Here is an 18,335-nt window from a genome sequence, read left to right as displayed (position 1 = left end):
GCCATTGGTGGATATTGAATACACATGCTTAGAGCTTTCTGGAATAACAATGCAGACTTCCCTTCATTGACAGGACTGTTCTCTGCATGTGGCATGTCTGTCTTTTCACAGGTCACATGGCTAGGTACACAGCCATCCTCAACCAGATTCCCAGCCATTCCTCATCCACCAGGACCATCCAGGGGCCTCCTGGGGAGCCGGGGAGACCAGGCTCACCTGGAACCCCTGGCGAACAAGGACCCCCAGGTGCACCAGGCTTCCCAGGAAATGCAGGTGTTCCAGGGACCCCAGGAGAACGAGGTAAGCCAGGCTAGTCCTCGCGAGACTCTCCAGAGGAGAGGTCAGGGTGGCAGAGCATAGCTGTGCTGCTTACACACCCCTACCCTGTACTTTTTGAGCTGTGTACACAATAGGTAGCAAAGTCACATCTACCTAAATGACAAAGGCTCCAACTCACATGTAAGTGGCCTTGAAGGTGGCTCATGATTGTCATTTTACCTACTCAGGAGGCTGAGATCTGAGGGTTTTGGTTCAAAACCAGCCTGGGCAGGAAATCCCATTAGACCCTATCTCCAACTGATTAACACAAAGCTAAACTGGTGCTGTGGCTCAAGTGGTAGCGTGCCAATCTTGAATGAAAAAAAATTAAGGGCCAGTGTCAAAGCATGAGTTCAAGCCTAGTACCAACACTGGAAAAAAACACAACGGGGTGGGGTGGGGTTGTTCAATTTGAAAAGTTAGAGAATGATGCCCTTCTTTGCGCAGAAGTGTCTTCACATGAATTGTAGCTCTGCACGTACAATCGTGTGTGTGTGTGTGTGTGTGTGTGTGTAGTGCCCAGAATGGGCAGCAATCAGTGGCAGCAGTTTAATACTTTGATGGGTTTTCACTTTGCTATTTAACTTGCATTGGCATACACATCCTGATAAGGCCTTTCTTCCGCTAGCCAGAGATCTCCCAAGTATTGTATAAATCACCAATGATTCCTTTGGTTGCATTTCACTTAATTTCAAAACGGAATCAAGATCTATCATTCCAAAAGGAGCAAAAGAGATATGGGAATTTGAGGTGATATATTAACCATGAAGAAAATGAAAGGGAAAAGAGACAAGTGGCCAAAGTGTTGCCTAAGACATGGTTTTCAGAATGCAAACCTGGGGGTGCTAACCTAGTACTTGTCTACCCAGTGAACTATATGCTTTTTTTTAATATATAAAATTTGGGGTGTAAGATATAAATCCCAAAGGCAGCATTTTATAAGTCAATTCCTGAGCCATAGCAACAGTATATTTCTGCCCATGAACTTTGAAGATACATATTGCTTTCTTTGGAAATATCCTCTTCTTCTTTTGTCTTACATGATGTATCTTCTATCATTCAGGGTATAACTTAATTCCTGTCTCACTAATAAAGGTCTGGCTTTTTGTGGTTTGTACTTTTCGGTCCTGTGGCTTGAACTCAAGACCTAAATGCTATCCCTGAGCATTTTTGCCCAAGTCTAGTGCTCTACCACTTGAGCCACAGCTCCTCTTCTGAATTTTCTTTGGTAGTTAATTGGTGAGAAGACTCTTCCATGTTTTCCTGCCTGGGATCGCTTTGAACGACAATCCTCACATTTTAGCCTCCTGAGTCGAATAATCAGCATTATAGGCATGAGCCACTGGCACCCAGCTCATGTGTGAAGCTTTTATTGGTCTCTGAAAACCGCAGATACCCCCATCCTGAGCATCTGATGCCTTCAGCCTCTCTTCCTCTCATGTGCTAACACTTCAGATGCTAATGAACAGCCAGATGTCTGACTACACTGTGAGTGGCTCTGCTTTGTGCTTAGTAGATGCTCACAAGTGGTTGTATCGCTTGTTCTGAATGTCGTCTGTGGGTCAGCAGCCATAGAGAAAGACATAATTTCCTCACGGCTTTCCAGAGCTCTGTGTGCCTGGGAGGTGCCGCCTCTGTCCACAAAGCCCCTCGATGGCGTCGAGGTAGGGAAGCTGCCGACTCAGAACTCACAGAGCCAGAGCCTGAGTCACTCCAAGCAAGTCACAAGTTGTCTCTGCTCTTATTTTTTTTTTTTTTGAAGTCCTGGGCTCTGTTCATGCCAAACTGAGTCCTTCTGCCTTGCAACATTATTTGATTAGTTGGAAGAGAGAAAAAAATTACCTAGGATTTCTCAAATAAGGGCCCAGACAACCATTAAAAATATGAACCTCCGAGATGTAAATGTACGTGTGTATTCCTTGGGAACGTAGTAGAAAACAACACCCTGTGCCTCATAAATACAGGGCTGGGGGGAGAGAGAGATTAGAAGAGAAAGAGGGAGAGTGAGACAGGAAAAGAGAAAGAGGAGAGAGAGGGAAAGTGAACAGAGGAAGATGGTCTGAGCTGATTCCCAATAGTGGAAGGGAGCGCTTGGAGCATTAGCAGATGGGAGTTTCTATGCCAGTATCCAACCCACTTTTCATTCCCAGCATTGTTTCAGGGTTCCTTTTTGCAAGGTGGGCATGGAGATCCTCTTCTTACCCTTGTCATCCAAATTCCTCAGGAATGGCTGGGAATATGGCCTAGTGGTAAAGTGCTTGCCTTATATACATGAAGCCCTGGGTTCGATTCCTCAGCACCACATATATAGAAAAAAGCCATAAGTGGCGCTGTGGCTCAAGAGGTAGAGCACTAGCCTTGAGCAAAAAGAAGCCAGGGACAGTGTTCAGGCCCTGAGTCCATACCCCAGGACTGGCAACAAAAACCAAATTCCTCAGGAAAAATCTAGAGGGAAAATGAATGTATTTCCCAGAAAGTGTAACAACAGACTTTTGTCTCTGAAGTCTTTAGCCATCTGTTTGCTGACTCTTCTGTTCTTTAAAAAGACACTGTATTATAATGAAGAAGAAAACTGTTATTAATAAGCACCATGAGAAACTATGGAAGCAGGATTAAAAGCAATATGGCTTAGCATTCAAAGGAGCCTTGCTTTCTGTCCAGTCTTCCTGAGTCTACAGCTTTAGGATGTCAATTGCTTTGTCTAATGTTTCATCAGAAATTGCTTCATCCAGTGTCTCTGTTGTTGTTTCCTAAAAATAACCAAGGCAACAATGAGTGAATCTTATTATTTACTAGAATGGTTGTATTTAATTGAAAAGAACTAGAAAAGTTTTCTGGTTTATGTCTTCATACAACCCCTTCAGTTTCAATGATTCATCAAAAATCATCATACCAGAGACACCATCCACTTTCATTACCAATCTATATTACCAATTTAAAACAGCTGGAGTTCATATCTGGCTTGTTTTGTACAATGAGTCAGAAAATATTTATTGAATGCAGGGTTTATGTAAGGTTTTTTTCTAAACTGTGTGTGAGATAATCCTATGATCTGTGATTTTCACTTATTAAGCACCAAATGCAATGGGAAATGTTACTGAAGGAGGTGGGAGATGGAAAATGCTTAATGCATTCACTATCTAAAAAGAAAATGGTTTTAATTGTGGCCTTTGCTAAGAAAGGGTGCTAGAGTTGATTAAGCAAATATTGTATTTCAATTGCTAAGCATGTGTTTTATCCTCATAAAAGTGCTACAGGATCAGGATTTACCTCCATTTTTAGGAAAATGGAAGTTTATCTTTATTGCTAATCGTTAAAAGTTCTGCACTAGAACAAGGAGACTAGGTGCTAAAGGCAGATTGACATGATCCTCAGAATGCAGTATCTGGTGACCCTATTTATTTTTTTCTAATGAGAGCCACCAAATTCAAAACGTGCTACCTGCTACACTAACCAGAATAACTGGTGGGCTATGTTCACACTATTTATAGACTCCTGCACGCTGATCTCCTTAGCTGCGGGGCATCTGTGACTGCAAATATCACAGTAAAGCTAGGTGATCTGTCAGGTAAACATAAAGGATCAGGTACATTTTTCATAGTTATACACTTTGACATATCACAATTCTCTTAGGATTTTAGCAAGTACTCCAGGCTATATCATACTTACATAAACATAACTGGGGGAATTACCTACATAATTACTGGTTGTGGATCTAGGGGTACAATTATAGAAGTTAGTCTCCTGTGACTGTATATGACTTTGTGGGCACAGAGAGAAGAAAGATGGAAATGGTGCAATTTATTCTTGATACACTTCTGATACTGTAGATGAGAAACCATTGACACCTCTCAATTTAGGGAATGAAATTAGCCAGCCTCAGCATGATGGGATGGAATTAATATGGTTTGAAAATTCATAGGAAATTAGGGAATACACAATCAACGTTATGTAAAAGAATATAAATGACATCCATCTAAAGAACCCATCCTACTCCCGTAAATACAAGTAGAACTAGACTCAGACTTGGTCTATTCTCTGAGTAATAGAAATTTCTTTCAGACACTCAGAAATGGCAGTGGGGACCAGAAACTATACCCTACTCTGACACTAATCTATATCTCTAAGGCTCAGGATGCAAGAACAGCAGGAGTGAGACATCTAGGGAGAAAATAGAGATTTAAAGAGAGAAGTAATGTTCTTGTGTTCGGGACTCCTGTGGACTAAAATAGTTGTAAGAGCTGAAGATAAATTTGGCAGAATACTTTGGTAAGAAATTAGATTGAAAGCAGAGCAGCTGAAAGCCAGGACTCTCGCAGTGGTTCTGTGAAACCTCTTAATATCCTGTATAGACTGGTTTATTGCTGGAAGAAAATGAGCTCCATGGGACAGATCGGTTTGATGAAAGATAGAGCATGGTGCAGAATCATTATGATTTGCTCCTTGGCACCTGAGTCTATCTAAGTCTCTCTGTGATTTTGTGTTACAATTGAGATTCAAGTTTATGACACATGCTCCTTCTTCACATTGCTGTAAGGAATCTATTGTAATTCACTGTGCCTTCTTATTCCTTGCCTCTCATTTCCTGAACGATATAGAGCATTTTCTTTTCTCATTCAATAAACAATGGCTAAAGTCCAAGCTGAATTGCTTTGGAGTCTACCCTTTGAAGGTTTGATGGGTTGTGTTTCCTAATGCACATCCACCTTAGACATTGGCAATGAATGAATGTTCTTTCCTTTATTTGGCCCCTAATCCCATTACAGAGTGAGTTCATGCATTAACTGTGGCTGTTGAAACTCCTTGTATTGGCAATCTACTACTCTGTAGAAAATTACCTTAAAACTTAGTGATTTAAAGCAATGAACATAATGGCTTTATTTTTGTGGGTTGGGGATTAGAGTTTAGTTTGAGCCAATCATGAACTTGAGATGTCATCCAAGCCTGCTGTTAGTGGGAGTTTTGGTTGGCATGACAATCCCCCGCCCCCCCCCCCCCGCCCCAGTATAGGCAGGAGGGCTCCATTTTTTAATCATGGAACTCTGCTTGGCCATTTTCTTCATAGCCAGTGACCACAGCCATTGAAGTAGACTTTACAAAGCTTCTGAATCTTATCTCATGCTTTGATTTCCACCATGCTCTGTCAGGGTCATGAAGTCCTGCCTACGTTGAGGCCCAGGGGGACTTGATTTTGTATATAAGTCATCCCTCTCCTCTAAGCAGATCTCAGATACAATGCTTCCATCCATGATGGTGGCTCTTCTGCAGTGTGACTTCCAAGACCCCGAGATTTGAGGGGGTCGAGAAGGACCAACCAACTCACTGTCGGTCTTCATCACTTACATGTAGTGTTCTCTCCTGTAATCTTTCAGATCATTCAAGGGTAGATGTAGCATTTACAGAGAAATCTAAGAAATGGGGTTAAAGGCCTAAAAACAGACTAGTAGCACAGATTGGAAAAGTTTATTTTGGAGAATACTAGCATCTTTTATATTCCTGTTTCTGAAAATAATTGCAATCAGGACAAAACCATCCTCCAGATAAACACAAAGAAAGATAAAGGTCATTGATGAATTGAAATTACGTCTGCATGCTCTGTAATTAGAAGATGACTGTTATAATAATAAATAGCTATAACTGGTGTTGATCATAACATTTCTTTTTTTTCCTTTTGTGCATCTTGTTTCTCTTCTCTCTCTATTTTATTTTTTTCCCTGAACTTCCAAAAGTTGTAAATATGGGTTTACAATTTAATGTGGCCATCTAGGTGCTCAGCGTTTCTTGGACAGAGTCACCCCTTGTATCTTGCTCCCCAACCCCAATATCATTTCGCATTTCCCATTTCTTTTGCAACCGAAGCCAGTAGAATTGTTTCCATAGCTTAAAAAAATTAAAAAACTTAGACACACTGGTAGCTCACCCCTATAATTCTAGCCACATTGGAGGCTGGGATCTGAGGATCATGGTTTAAAGGCAGTTTGGGCCGGAAAGTCTGCAAGACTCTTCAGTTAACCAGCAACAAGTTGGAAGTAGAGCTGTGGGTCAATGGTAGAGCACTAGCCTTGAGCAAAAAAGTCTCAGGTACAGTGCCCAGGCACAAAAACACCATCAGCACAGCAACAAAAATACCCTTAGAGAATAAATATACTAGCTCTGAATAAATATGCAATAAATCAATGATGTCTGAATTTGCATTAGGGAAGGGAGAATGCTGGTTTAAATATATACTCACAGAGTATTTGACATGCCCTCCCTCTCCAAAATGTATAGTCCAGCTGGTTCTCTATCCTACCTCATTAGTACCTCACACATGGCATTTAATGCCCAGGTAGAGTTCATTTCCTCACATGTATAATAATTTCACTTCTCGTAATCCTATCTCAGATGGCTACTTTGTCCCTAAAGGTCAATTCTAATGTGTATTTTTTCTTACATATTATGAAGAATACCTGCACTATAGTTATTTCATAAATCATAAATGATTATGGTGTTGATTTGCTCTTGGCTAGCTTTGTGACTGTCATTACTCATTCACCCTAGGGCCACATTAAAAGCCAAAGCCTGTGTGGTTATAGTGCGTCAGTCCTGAGATTTCATGTTAATAGCACATTCCTACCAAGTTAACGACCTAAGCACTTTTTTCAAGTGCAAAGTTAGTCAGAAAATAAGTGTAACATTTTAAAGTAGATTTGGATCCTCTGATGTGGGCAAAGTCACTCAAATATATCCAGTTTCCCCCTACACCTTCCCCTCTGTAGTCTAGAGAAGCATGGATGATGCCTGCTCTTGTAGACTTCCTATCTGGTGGCAGCCATATTGGAAAGCCTCTGTCTCTCCATGGATGCACCCATTTTGTGCTCCCTAGTTATGTCCTGACTCTTCTCCCACTTCACTATCACCTCTTTCTCTCGTCATGTTTTTCCCTACTCTGGGATGACCTGCTATGAACAGAGTGTGCATTTGAATCTGAGTTCTTAATTTGAGTCTGGATTCTACTTTTTTCTCTCTTCCTGTTTTCGTGATATGTGACTTAACCGTGTGGCACTGTGAATCCAGACTCAATCCACTCTGGACATGATCAGCTTATGGGAGGCATCAACATAGATTAGAGGGAACAAAGAAGGCAAAAGCCAGAACACTCCTCTCCACAATCTTATCATGCCTTCTCTCCTACTCCACTATGGCCCAAACCCTTCTGGGTTCTGGGTTCCACTGGACAACCTCTCTCTCTGTTTCTAGATACTTCTGGTGTGCTCTAGGCTTTAAGTTCCACTCACACAATTTTTTTCCCATTGTTCTTACATTCCTATGGGTGTTAGTGACTTCCTACTGCTGCTAATTTGTATGTTGCATCTTTGCGTGACTCTAGACCTTTCTGTTACCCATCTAATTGAGTATGTGACCTAGAGTGATTTATATGGTTAAACCCTGAATTATAAAGGCAGAGTAGATGCCCAGCAATTAACATGAAAAATGTATTAACAAGAGGAATCTTTAGCAGAGTTTATATATTTAAGGTAAATCTGCATTTTCCTACCTGAGACATCCCCACACAAAGCATGGGACATACTCTGTAAAGACCAAATGTAAAAATAACAACCTGGCAAGGTACTTAGAACATTTGTTGAATTGAGTCCAATACTCTGCTGTCTAGTAGCTAGGTATTAAGTGCTTTCCACCTAGTGCCATGCATTTAAGCATACATTGAAGTAGCAACATACTGTACTTGGAATTGCTTGCCAGCATTTCCCAGGCAACAGACAAACATAACACAGCTAAAGCTTTGCTCCACAGTCTCGGTGACTTTTTTGGTACAATGACAATGAAAGCATTCCCCAGGCCTTGCATATCTGCCTGGGCATAAATCCTTGGGAGTTCTTCAGAAGGTCTGCACTCAGGAAGAAGTGACTGAGCGGTGGAGCAGCAAGGGACTCCAGCCTGGAGTGCTTGATGTGGCCAGGCAGTCAGAGGAATGAGCAAAATCTTCCTACATGGAAGCCAACAGGCCAAAGAAAATAAGAAACAGACAACAAAGAGCCAGACATGGACATGTAGTGTGAGCAAAAGAAATCCTCTCGAATTCAACTCCAATATTGCACAAAACAAAGGGCCAGTAACAAAGGTAACTGAGGAAGTGTGACCAACACAGGCTGATAACCCAGTGTGGAGAAAGGGAGAATAAGCAGACTGATTTGGCAGACAGGAAGACAAGAAACACAGCCCCGCAGGTCCAGTATAGAGTAGAAGACAGTGAGAGCAGTGGGTAAGCACAGAGGTTTCTACACCAATGTGACTCCATTGCAACCTTAGTTCTGCTGCTTCCTAACCAAGGGAAGATGACTCAGTCTTTCTCCCATCACAACCCTCTTTCAGGGACACTAGTAATATCTGTCCTCTTCCTTCCTTCTGTGGAGAGTAAATGAGCCTGTATACACAGAGCATCTGACATTCGGATTGACATGGAATCGTGGATCCAGGAGAAGTCACATCTTTTTTTTGCCACAGTCTGTAAATGAACTTCGCATTTCACTTGCTCATCCAATGGCTGGGCGGATATTTTTTTAAATTATCTTTTAATAGTGCATATTAATTATATAGAATGACAATTACCTTTTTAAGGCATAATCCATTCTTTCTTATCTTTCCTCCTTTTTTGTCCTGACAGTTGTTTCTTGGGTGTTTAATTTGTAGCTGCCACTGGGGACACAATGAAGAATTAAGCTGAGTAGATCCCTGCTTTGGTGATTCAGTAAATAATAGAGTGTAGTGTTAGGAACTGTATAGTCTGAAATGGTGCCAAGTGAGACTCTAAAGGGATGAGTGAAAATAAGAAATGTTGCACTGTAATGGGAGATGTTGATGGGGGGAGGGGAGGATATGCATATAAGTAAGCAGGGGATATATGGGAAATAGACTATGCTTAACTGTACTATGACGCTAAAAATGGCTCTATTAGAAAGATGACAAGGGCAGAGACAGTCAGAAAGAAAAAATAGATTTTGAAAAAAGACAAGAAGAAAGGGAAAGAGGGAAAGGGAAGATGGGGAAAAAGACATCTCATAAATCCTAAACATTTTTGGTAATTTCACAGAAAACATTATTTTCATCTTTGATTAATTGTATTTTTTGGTATGTTAGCTCTTTTTATAATAATTATGTTCATGACAAGATGGCAGAACTTTAAACCTCAGTGGAGCCAATTATATTTATTTTCAAAAGGCACTAGAAGAGGACGTTCCACACCAGGAACTCGATTTTAACAAGCAGTGCTCACATACTTCCGGAGTGGGGAAGTAGCAGGGCTTCTGCCTAAGAACTTTTGTCCACTGATCCTTCAGAGGCGCTGTTGCTTTTAAGGTGCAGCAGGGATGTTAGTCTGGACATCTGTTTGTCCATATTTACTAGACCCTCTATTAACTGTGGGGTTCTCATTGGGTCTGATGCTAAAGAGATCAGTAAGAAATTGTCTCCTCAGTCAAAAGGCCCAGAGTTTGGGAGGCAGATTAACATGAGATTGAATAATACAGTAGGATAATTGGTACCAAAGGAGACACAGATATCTTGGGAGGGGAAAAATAATTCATTAATTTGTTTATTCCTTTGTTCGTGTTTGTTGTGTGGCTCAAGTAGTAGACTGTCAGGTTTGAGTATAAAAGACTAAGGGACAGCATCTAGGCCCAGAGTTCAAGCCCCAGTATCTATCTATCTATCTATCTATCTATCTATCTATCTATCTATCTATATCCCCAGATCAACTTTTAGAGCACTAAAATGTCTAAGTTTAGACTTTAATTTCAACCCTCATGATTTAATATTCTTTTCACTTAAAGAACAAGAGAGAGGCAGAGAAAGAGATAGGGACAGGGACAGAGAGAGAAAAAGAGATATGGACAGAAAGAAATAGTAGCCATGTTTAGTTATGGATATGAATATTCCTTTGGTGTGAGAACCATATTGTGCGCATGGGGAAATATTACTATAGTAGGCTACAGAGAGTTTATCATAGCTTCATTCAGTCTTACCCATGAATCAGCCAGGGGTAGAAAGATAGGTTAGAAAACTTAGCACTTTTGGGGATGTCCCTTAAGGCTCTGCTTAGAGAAACTCAAGAGGATCCAGTGGCATAGAGAGATTGCCTAGAGAGGTCATGAGAGGTCTCTGAGTCACCACCAAGTTAATCAGCAGCAGCTTGGTGTTAGTCATTGGTGCATTTAGTTATTTTCTGGTTCTTTCAAAATTAGCAGTTCCCTGTTGGGAAAGTAATGTGAATTTTAACAGATGAAGAATTTTGGCCAAATTTCCAGCTGTATGTAAGGGAGCAAGCATGGACAAGTTATGGGACCACCCATCAGCTAAGAAGAACAAACCCTAAGGCTGGTTGTAGTAGCCCCTGTCTATAACCATAGCAGCTTGGGAAGTGGAGCTTGAGAGGATCCAGGTTCAAAGCCAGCCTGAGTAAAATATTAGCACTACCACTCTCTCAACCATTAGGCTAGCACTGTGGTGTATGACTGTGATGTCAGCCTCTTAGGAGGGATAAACAAGACCGAAGTCTAGGGGCAATTTGAGCAAAAAAAGAAAAAAGTAAGATTGTACCTGAAAATGAAACTAAAGCAAAAAAGGGACTGGAGGCATGGCTCAAATATTAGAGTACCTGTCTACCAAGCACAAGGCCCTGAGTCCAAACTCCAGTTTTCAAATAACAACAATAACGACAACAATGGTAATTACTAATAAAAAGGAACTAACTTCGATGAGCTCCTAGGGGAATACCCAATAGATAGGTAGTTTTTCTGTCTCAACAACTTGATGAGCAACTGAGCATTAAATGACTAGTCTGAGTGAATTATGTACCTGTTGAACGCACAGGAGATTGTATTTCTACTTTTGAGAAGTCACTGTCTTCTTTATGGTCTCCTAACAGGCTCGCTTCACAGACAGTCACAGAGCTGGTGGCCTGTGCCCTAGGCTAACATTGGAGCAGTGGTCTTTTGGGAGCTCTGATAGTATCAGCAATACCCCACGCAGCAGAATAGGGTGTTTAGGAGGTACAGTGGTGTTTGATCCAGGCAGGTTACTCCTAGTCAGAAAGAGCACTTGCTATTTCAAAGATGACATTCTATCTTGATCTCTGCAGGTGGTGATGAGAAGCAGTTCACACTGCAAGGACAATCATTACACATGCAAATTAAAAAAAAAAAAATCTGAGCCTGGTGCTGGTGGCTCATGCCTGTAATCCTAGCTACTCGGGAGGCTGACATCTGAGGATTAGTGGTTCAAAGCCAGCCAGGGCAGGAAAGTCCATGAGACTTTTATCTCTAAATAACCGCCAGAAAAACCAGAAATGGCACTGTGGCTCAAGTGGTTGAGCACTAGCATTGAGCTGAAGAGCTCAGAGACAGCACCCAGGCCCAGAATTCAAGCCCCAAGACTAACCAAAAAAACCCCAACCAAAACAAAAAACTGTTAGTTAACCTACTACTGTTTATTTTACCATCTGTCTCCAGTACAAGTACATGATAGGTTTTCCTTTTGGAACTTAGAAACAAAGATATTAAAACTGATTATTTTCAAGTATCAGGATTCTTGCTCATTGTAACTTGTAATTTATCTGCAGTGAATATGTATTATCCTTACAGCAAGGGAAAAGGTTATTTTTTATTTAGATTGTTTTTAAACCTTTACCCACATGACACCTACCAAACTGGCTATTCTCTCTTATTTATAATTTCTTCTAGAGTTTGCCAATTTGATGTATTTTCTTAATAGAAATAAATTAGCAGAGATATCGTGTTACATTGGGCTCTTCCAAAGAGTTATCACTTCCCCCCAAAAATAGACTGCAGGATTTTGTTTCTATTTTAAATTTACTTTATTGTTATTATAGAGGTGATGGGCAGAGGGATTATAATCACATGAATCAGGTAATGAGTACATTTCCTGTCATACAGTGTCTTCTGTTCCCTCGTTCTCCCCCAGTCCCTCCTTCCTGTCTTTACACATGACTTGTAGAGCTCACTTTCATCAGTGTCCAGTAAGCGCCACTGCTGCACTTTTTCACCCTTTTTCCCTCGAGTTCTGTGCCTTCTTCACCCTCCACCCCCTGAAGATACACACACAAATACATCATATACACAGAAAGAACACAGAATCATCAACAGCTGAAAAAAAGAAAAGTATTTTGTTTCTGTATCTTAGAGTTAGTTTTAATATGTATATTATTTTATACGAATATGAAGAAAGAACTTAGGCATTGTATCTCTGTGATTCACTCCTAAGAGTATCCGCTTTTGGTCCCACTGTATGTGGGACTCTGAGTATCTAGAGTCCTGTATAATTTGCCATATGCCAGTGTGTTATAGATCTAATTTCTGAATATCAGAGAGAAAATGTGCTGTGTTTCTCTCAGACAGCAAGGTTTTCTATGATGTCATCCAGAGCACCCCCATTCTAGTCTAACATCATCTAATCTTGAGTTTAGATGTTGGGGTCTCAGTACAGGTGCTCCCTCCTGTCCAATGATCTTGTGATAGGATCTATTTGAACGATGAGGTGTCAAAGTATGGATTTCTTTTTTTTTATTTTCCTGTGAAAATGTATAGTTTGTTAATAGTGCCATAAATTGTTTGGAATAAGAGTTCTGTTCAATGGAAAAGGAGCTCAAGCAGGTTTATATTTTTATGGGGCTGAATCAGCCAAATCAAGCACAGGCTTTTCTGAAGCTTCCAAGTTTTGAATGGAAACTCACTCTTGTCAGAACTTTGTTGCCTAATTACAATTCATGCCTCTTGCAGATACATTACAGGGTGGACCAAAAGGAAAATGTTAGGCATGTCCACTTCTAATTTCTATTGTACTATTTGTGGAGTGCCAACTGCATGGTCAAAGGTCCTGATTCACGCAAAGACGCTGGGTGGAGTTTGACAGGCCGAACTACTTCAGTAGGAAGGAAAAAGATAAGCATAGTTGCTGTGTTCCAAATATACACTACAGTCAAACACACAGAACCAGCCTTCTGCAATGGGATTTTCATGAGTTACATGAGCCAGGATTTAATCCAAAAGTCCTGTGGTGCCCATAACCTTAAATCAACACCCTCCATTCTCCATATCAGAAAGGTAACTGTTAAAACCTATGCAAACAACAATAGTTATGCCCGTAAGAAGACATAAGATGATGCTAAGTGAAATGAACTCCAACTTATGGAAAAAAGTGGTATATATCATTGTTGTAGTTATTTTCAACATGCCATGTGAAACCATACCTTCTTTTTTCTCTTGTATTCCCTTCCCGTGGTTTTACCCCTACTATTACTGTAACTGATCTTAGTACCCCGGATACTGTATATATGTGTATTGGAACTAGGGAAGGAAAAGGGAATACCAAAATCGAGAGACAAAAGATAAAAAGGCAAACCATTGCAATAGTGATACTTACAAAACAAATTGGTGTAAACCAACTGTACAACTCATGGGGGGGGGAGTGAGGAGGAGGGAGATGGGGGAAAATGAGAAAGGAGGTACCAAATTGGGTAAGAAAAGAAGAAAAAAAAATCCTATACAAACAGAAGTACCAAGACAGAATTCTAAAGAGAATTTTCTTCTCCTTCCTTCCTTCCTTCCTTTCTTTCTTCCTTCCTTCCTTCCTTCCTTCCTTCCTTCCTTCCTTCCTTCCTTCCTTCCTTTCCCTCTTTTCTCTTCTCCTTCCTTCCCCTTTCCTAATCTCCCTTCCTCCTTCTTCCCCCTCTCCTTCCCCTTTCCTCTTCTCCCTTTCTGCCTTCCTTTTTTCCCTCCCTTCCATCTCCTACTTTTCTGTCTTCTTGTCTTCTTTCTTTCTTTTGAACAGGTCTCACTGGTTTCAAGGGAGAGAGAGGAAATCCAGGCATTGGAACTCAAGGCCCAAGAGGCCCACCTGGACCAGCAGGTACATTTTCTACAAATCTACATTTACTGACATCATGGGTGAGGGGAATAGCTGTATTACATCTTTATATCCAGATTGAATGTCTGTTTCTCGTTTATTCTATTGACAGGCCAATTTACTAGTAAGAGTCCATCCATGACTGCTCTTCCGTCAGATCTTTAGATACAGAAATAATATTCTCAGATACAGACATAGAAATAAAAATGTCCAGTACCAAACACCATCTTCAGGATTATGTTAGCTCTTTGAGAAATTAATCCATTATCACAATGTGATCTTCTACTCAGACAATTGGCTTTAGGAAAAAGAAGTCAATGAGTAGAGCGAGATCCCTTACCCCAGTTGTGTAAATGGGTACGGTGTCTTCTTATAGGCATTAGGTTCCTAGTTCTCAAAGTTCTCCATATTAGGGTAAATGAACACTTCTTTTCATCTGTGGCTGCCTCTCAGGACCTTCCGGGGAAAGTCGGCCTGGCAGCCCTGGGCCTCCTGGCTCTCCTGGACCAAGAGGACCACCAGGTCACTTGGGGGTACCTGGACCACAAGGTCCTTCTGGCCAGCCTGGATATTGTGATCCCTCATCCTGTTCTTCCTATGGCGTAGGAGGTAAGTGTCATCTTCTTTGGGGCCTTGAACAGTTTTGCTATGGTTAGTAGCAGGATGATGTGCTTTGAAGAAATAGAGCAGTTAAGAGGGGGAAGCCTTGTATGGGCTCCTCACCACTTCACATTCTCCAGAGGCATCTTCTAGAAAGTGAAGATGACTGTCGAAATGAATCCTTTAAAGTCTCCCAGAGGAAATTCAGATCACAGCACATCAAAGCCTTCCTGTAAATGGGGCTTCACCTAAAGTTGGCCTCAGGCTTCCAATTGGGTCATTTGGAGGATATAGTTGGATTTTGGGGGGCAGGAATAGGGTTCCCATACTATTTTACTTCTGTGATCATTGGAAGGGAAGTCTGAGGGAGAAAGAACAGGGGTCCAGCTGCCCTGGCTCACAGAATCTGAATGATGATGCTTCCTTAAATCTCCTGCACTGGGCGTGTTGGTCAAGGAACCTAGTTAGTCAGTTACCCTTGAAAACTTTAAAAAGATAGAGGAGCCAGTGATGAATATGGAGCAATGAACTTATTAGTCAATGAGTTTAAAGTTTTCTGCTTCAGGAGAAATTTAAACTTTAGTTGCTAGGGGAATCGGTCAAAGTTTTGCTGATGTGTTTTTCTCTGTTCATCTCTTCCTTCCCTGTTCTCTCAAATCCCTTTGTCCCTTATTTAAGACCTGATTCCGTACAATGATTACCAGCATTGAGGCAGAAGTCCTTTGCCGTAGGCATTTGTCTATGGATTCAGAACTGTTCTGTTCACCATTACCACTAAGACCCTGTTCCTAACAATGGGCATTCCTCTTTCCTGCCTTCTTCCCTGCCTCCCACCTTTAGAACTCTCTACCACCCTGCTCCAAAACACAATGGATTGAGAACAGCAAATCTTGACCAAATCATACATGCCAATTGTTATAGAAATGGACTGTTCCAGGTCAGCCTGGGATAGAGGTCTATGATGATGACAAGAATTTCTGTGGAAAATCTCCCTAATGTCCTTCTCCTCTTTCCCTCTTTCACCCCCACACAAGAGGTGACCCTCCCTCCTCTGCCATCACCCCGATCTCCCTTCCTCCCAGGCTCCCCTCCCCTCCCCCACTCTCCCTTGGTGATGGACTTCTAACATGAAAGCTGTTAATAAATTTTATTTTTCTTTTATAATTCTGCGGTGTTTCCAGGGTTTCTTTTGTAAATAAAACATACAATATTTAAGCAGCTGGCTATCATTTCACTTTTCTAACCATCTCTCTCTCTTTACCTTCCTCCTTTAACTTCGAAACCTTAGGGGGAGTGGCACAGTAAGGGAGAGGCCTCCAGCTTTCTAGCAACCCAGGGGATCCTTATAGTTTACTGACCACATCAGTGTCTCTAAGGACTCAGGGGAGGGGAGGATATCAATTTATGGTTCCTGGGTCCTATCATAGTCCCCACCCCCCCACTTTTCCTCTTTAGCTCCTCATCCCGATGAGCCTGAGTTCACCCCTGTCCACGACGAGCAGGAAGCTATGGAACTGTGGGGCTCTGGGATCTGACAGCGTCAGGAGACATTGAAGACCAAAGGCAAGACCTCTGAAGGAACGTTACTCAAGAAAATGTCACGTGGTTTGTAGGTTATTTGGGGAGGAAGAGGAGTCATTTCAACAGCTTCAAATATTTCCTCCTTTGATCATGTTATTCCTGTTATTATCCATAAAAATGTTTTTTTTAAAGATCTCCTTAATTCATGAGGGCTTCATTGTTTTAATGACACACCAGACAACTTGTGGTTCCAGAGAAGAGTACACTCAAAGATCAATTGGGAAAGATTGAGCCTTAGGATGTTTTCTTTGTGAAGACGATGGATAGGATAGTGTTGGAGGGACATGAGGTTGCAGCAGCACAAGATCGAATCTCAAGGGACTCAGAGATTATACCACTAATAGCTCCGAGGGAAAGGATTATCATGGGTCAGCTACCTCTTGCTTAATTGACCTGTCAAACTCTTAGATCCCTTAGCAACTGGTTTCACGGGTATTCAAAAAGAAGTACTAGAAAATAACGTTTCTGGATTTAATAATCAAAAACTAGACTTAGTGATTATTTTTGCCTCGCGTCAGGACTTTCCACCAACTCTAATGCAAAGAGATCCATTTTTTAAATGAACAATTTGTCCAGTAAAATGTATGTTCCAGGCTTGCCTATTCTTACCTACAGGGATTTGTTTGTATAGGTACCAGATAAGTTTTCAAAGACCTGTTTTTATTCTTTGTTTTTTTGTAAGCAAATAAAACTTTTAAACAACGTCGGTGGATTCTTTTCATTGTGTTTCTAAATTTCACCTTAAACTTCCATAGTTTGAATTGTGTGCTCACCTGAAAAGCTGCAGCTGCCTTCCTTTGGGTAAACATTCCAGCTTCAGTTGGAAAGGAGTAGGAAAGCGTAACAGAAAAAGTAGTCCTAAGAGAAAGTGCCTGGCAGATTTTAATTATTCATTTATAACACCAGACAGTGAAGGCAGGACAAATACATGAAGACTGCTAAGTACCTGCTTAACCAATGGTTGACCATAGAGTGCTCTGTCTTCCAGTCCTGAGAAAAGTCTGAAAATCTCTCTAGAAGACATAAAGAGAATGTAATTGAATCTAATAAACTCTAGCTAAAAATAGAATATATCTTTTCTTAAAAAGGAAAATGCTTACGTATTTCAGAAAGATCTGAGTTCTATTACTTGCTGGTTGAAAAGAAGAAATAACAAAGAACCATAACTTAAGTCTGTTCCTTTTCCTCTGTTATATCACTGTGATAACAGCACATTTAATAAAAGTTAGAATGGGATGATTTATGACCAGATGCTGGATTCTTTCAGGATTCAAAAAAATCTTATAGAAGCAGAGTGTCTGTCGGGCCACCAGGTTCTTTCTAGAACTCCTGACCTTGGTTCACAGAAAAGATTTCTTTAGTCACAGAATTCAACCAATAGATCCTACTAGTGTGTCTTTAGATAGCCAAACAAATAGCTCTTTGATGTAACAAAAAAAGACAGTGAACAGATAACCAAATGCTGTCCTCAGTCAGTTTTGACCCCCATACCACACCTATAGAACCAAGACCAAAGAGGAGAAAAACTTGCACAAGGTTAATCAATATGGGCTTTACCCAGAGTCCTTTGGGATCATTGTCCCTCCTTAAATAACTGAAGATTTTGATTGATTATTAATTGCATAGCCTTGTGTCTCAGATTTCCCACTCTGTGACATTTAATGAGTGACTATAGAGAAAGATAATTTTATACATGTTAGTGTTTGAGCTCTTGCAAACAAATAATCCAACATGTCACTCTAAAGACTCACAGTTTGTTTTAAATTGTGAAATATAAACCACCAGAACTATAAGTTCCAGTCTATTCTTGAGTTGTACAAATACAGAGCACTGGTTTTACTTAGTGACTTAAATTTGTTTATTTAAGCTATAGGAAAGTTTCATTCGTCTAAAATGTGTCATCACTTGCACTCAAC

The 18,335-nt window shown here is 40.8% G+C and overlaps 1 protein-coding gene across 5 annotated transcripts in view; it reads left to right on the top strand.

The window, feature by feature from the left end:
• The window catches only part of Col14a1 (collagen type XIV alpha 1 chain), a 176,445-nt gene extending 159,322 nt beyond the window's left edge, over positions 1 to 17,123 (top strand). For 4 of the 5 annotated variants that reach the window (XM_048358765.1, XM_048358762.1, XM_048358764.1 and 1 more), the window contains exons 45-48: positions 112 to 300; positions 14,164 to 14,241; positions 14,692 to 14,847; positions 16,294 to 17,123. In XM_048358765.1, the coding sequence (XP_048214722.1) occupies positions 112 to 300; positions 14,164 to 14,241; positions 14,692 to 14,847; positions 16,294 to 16,373 (503 nt within the window). In that variant the 3' untranslated portion in view covers positions 16,374 to 17,123. Of the gene's footprint in view, positions 1 to 111; positions 301 to 14,163; positions 14,242 to 14,691; positions 14,848 to 15,516; positions 16,003 to 16,293 lie in introns of those variants that run through there. The other variant, XM_048358767.1, reaches the window with a different exon arrangement.
• Positions 17,124 to 18,335: the final 1,212 nt, after the last annotated feature.

The sequence above is a fragment of the Perognathus longimembris genome, chromosome 12 (genome assembly GCF_023159225.1).
Source record: "Perognathus longimembris pacificus isolate PPM17 chromosome 12, ASM2315922v1, whole genome shotgun sequence".
Taxonomy (NCBI): Eukaryota; Metazoa; Chordata; class Mammalia; order Rodentia; family Heteromyidae; genus Perognathus; species Perognathus longimembris.
Note: the sequence above shows the minus strand (reverse complement) of the source record. Positions and strands in the feature narration are given on the sequence as shown.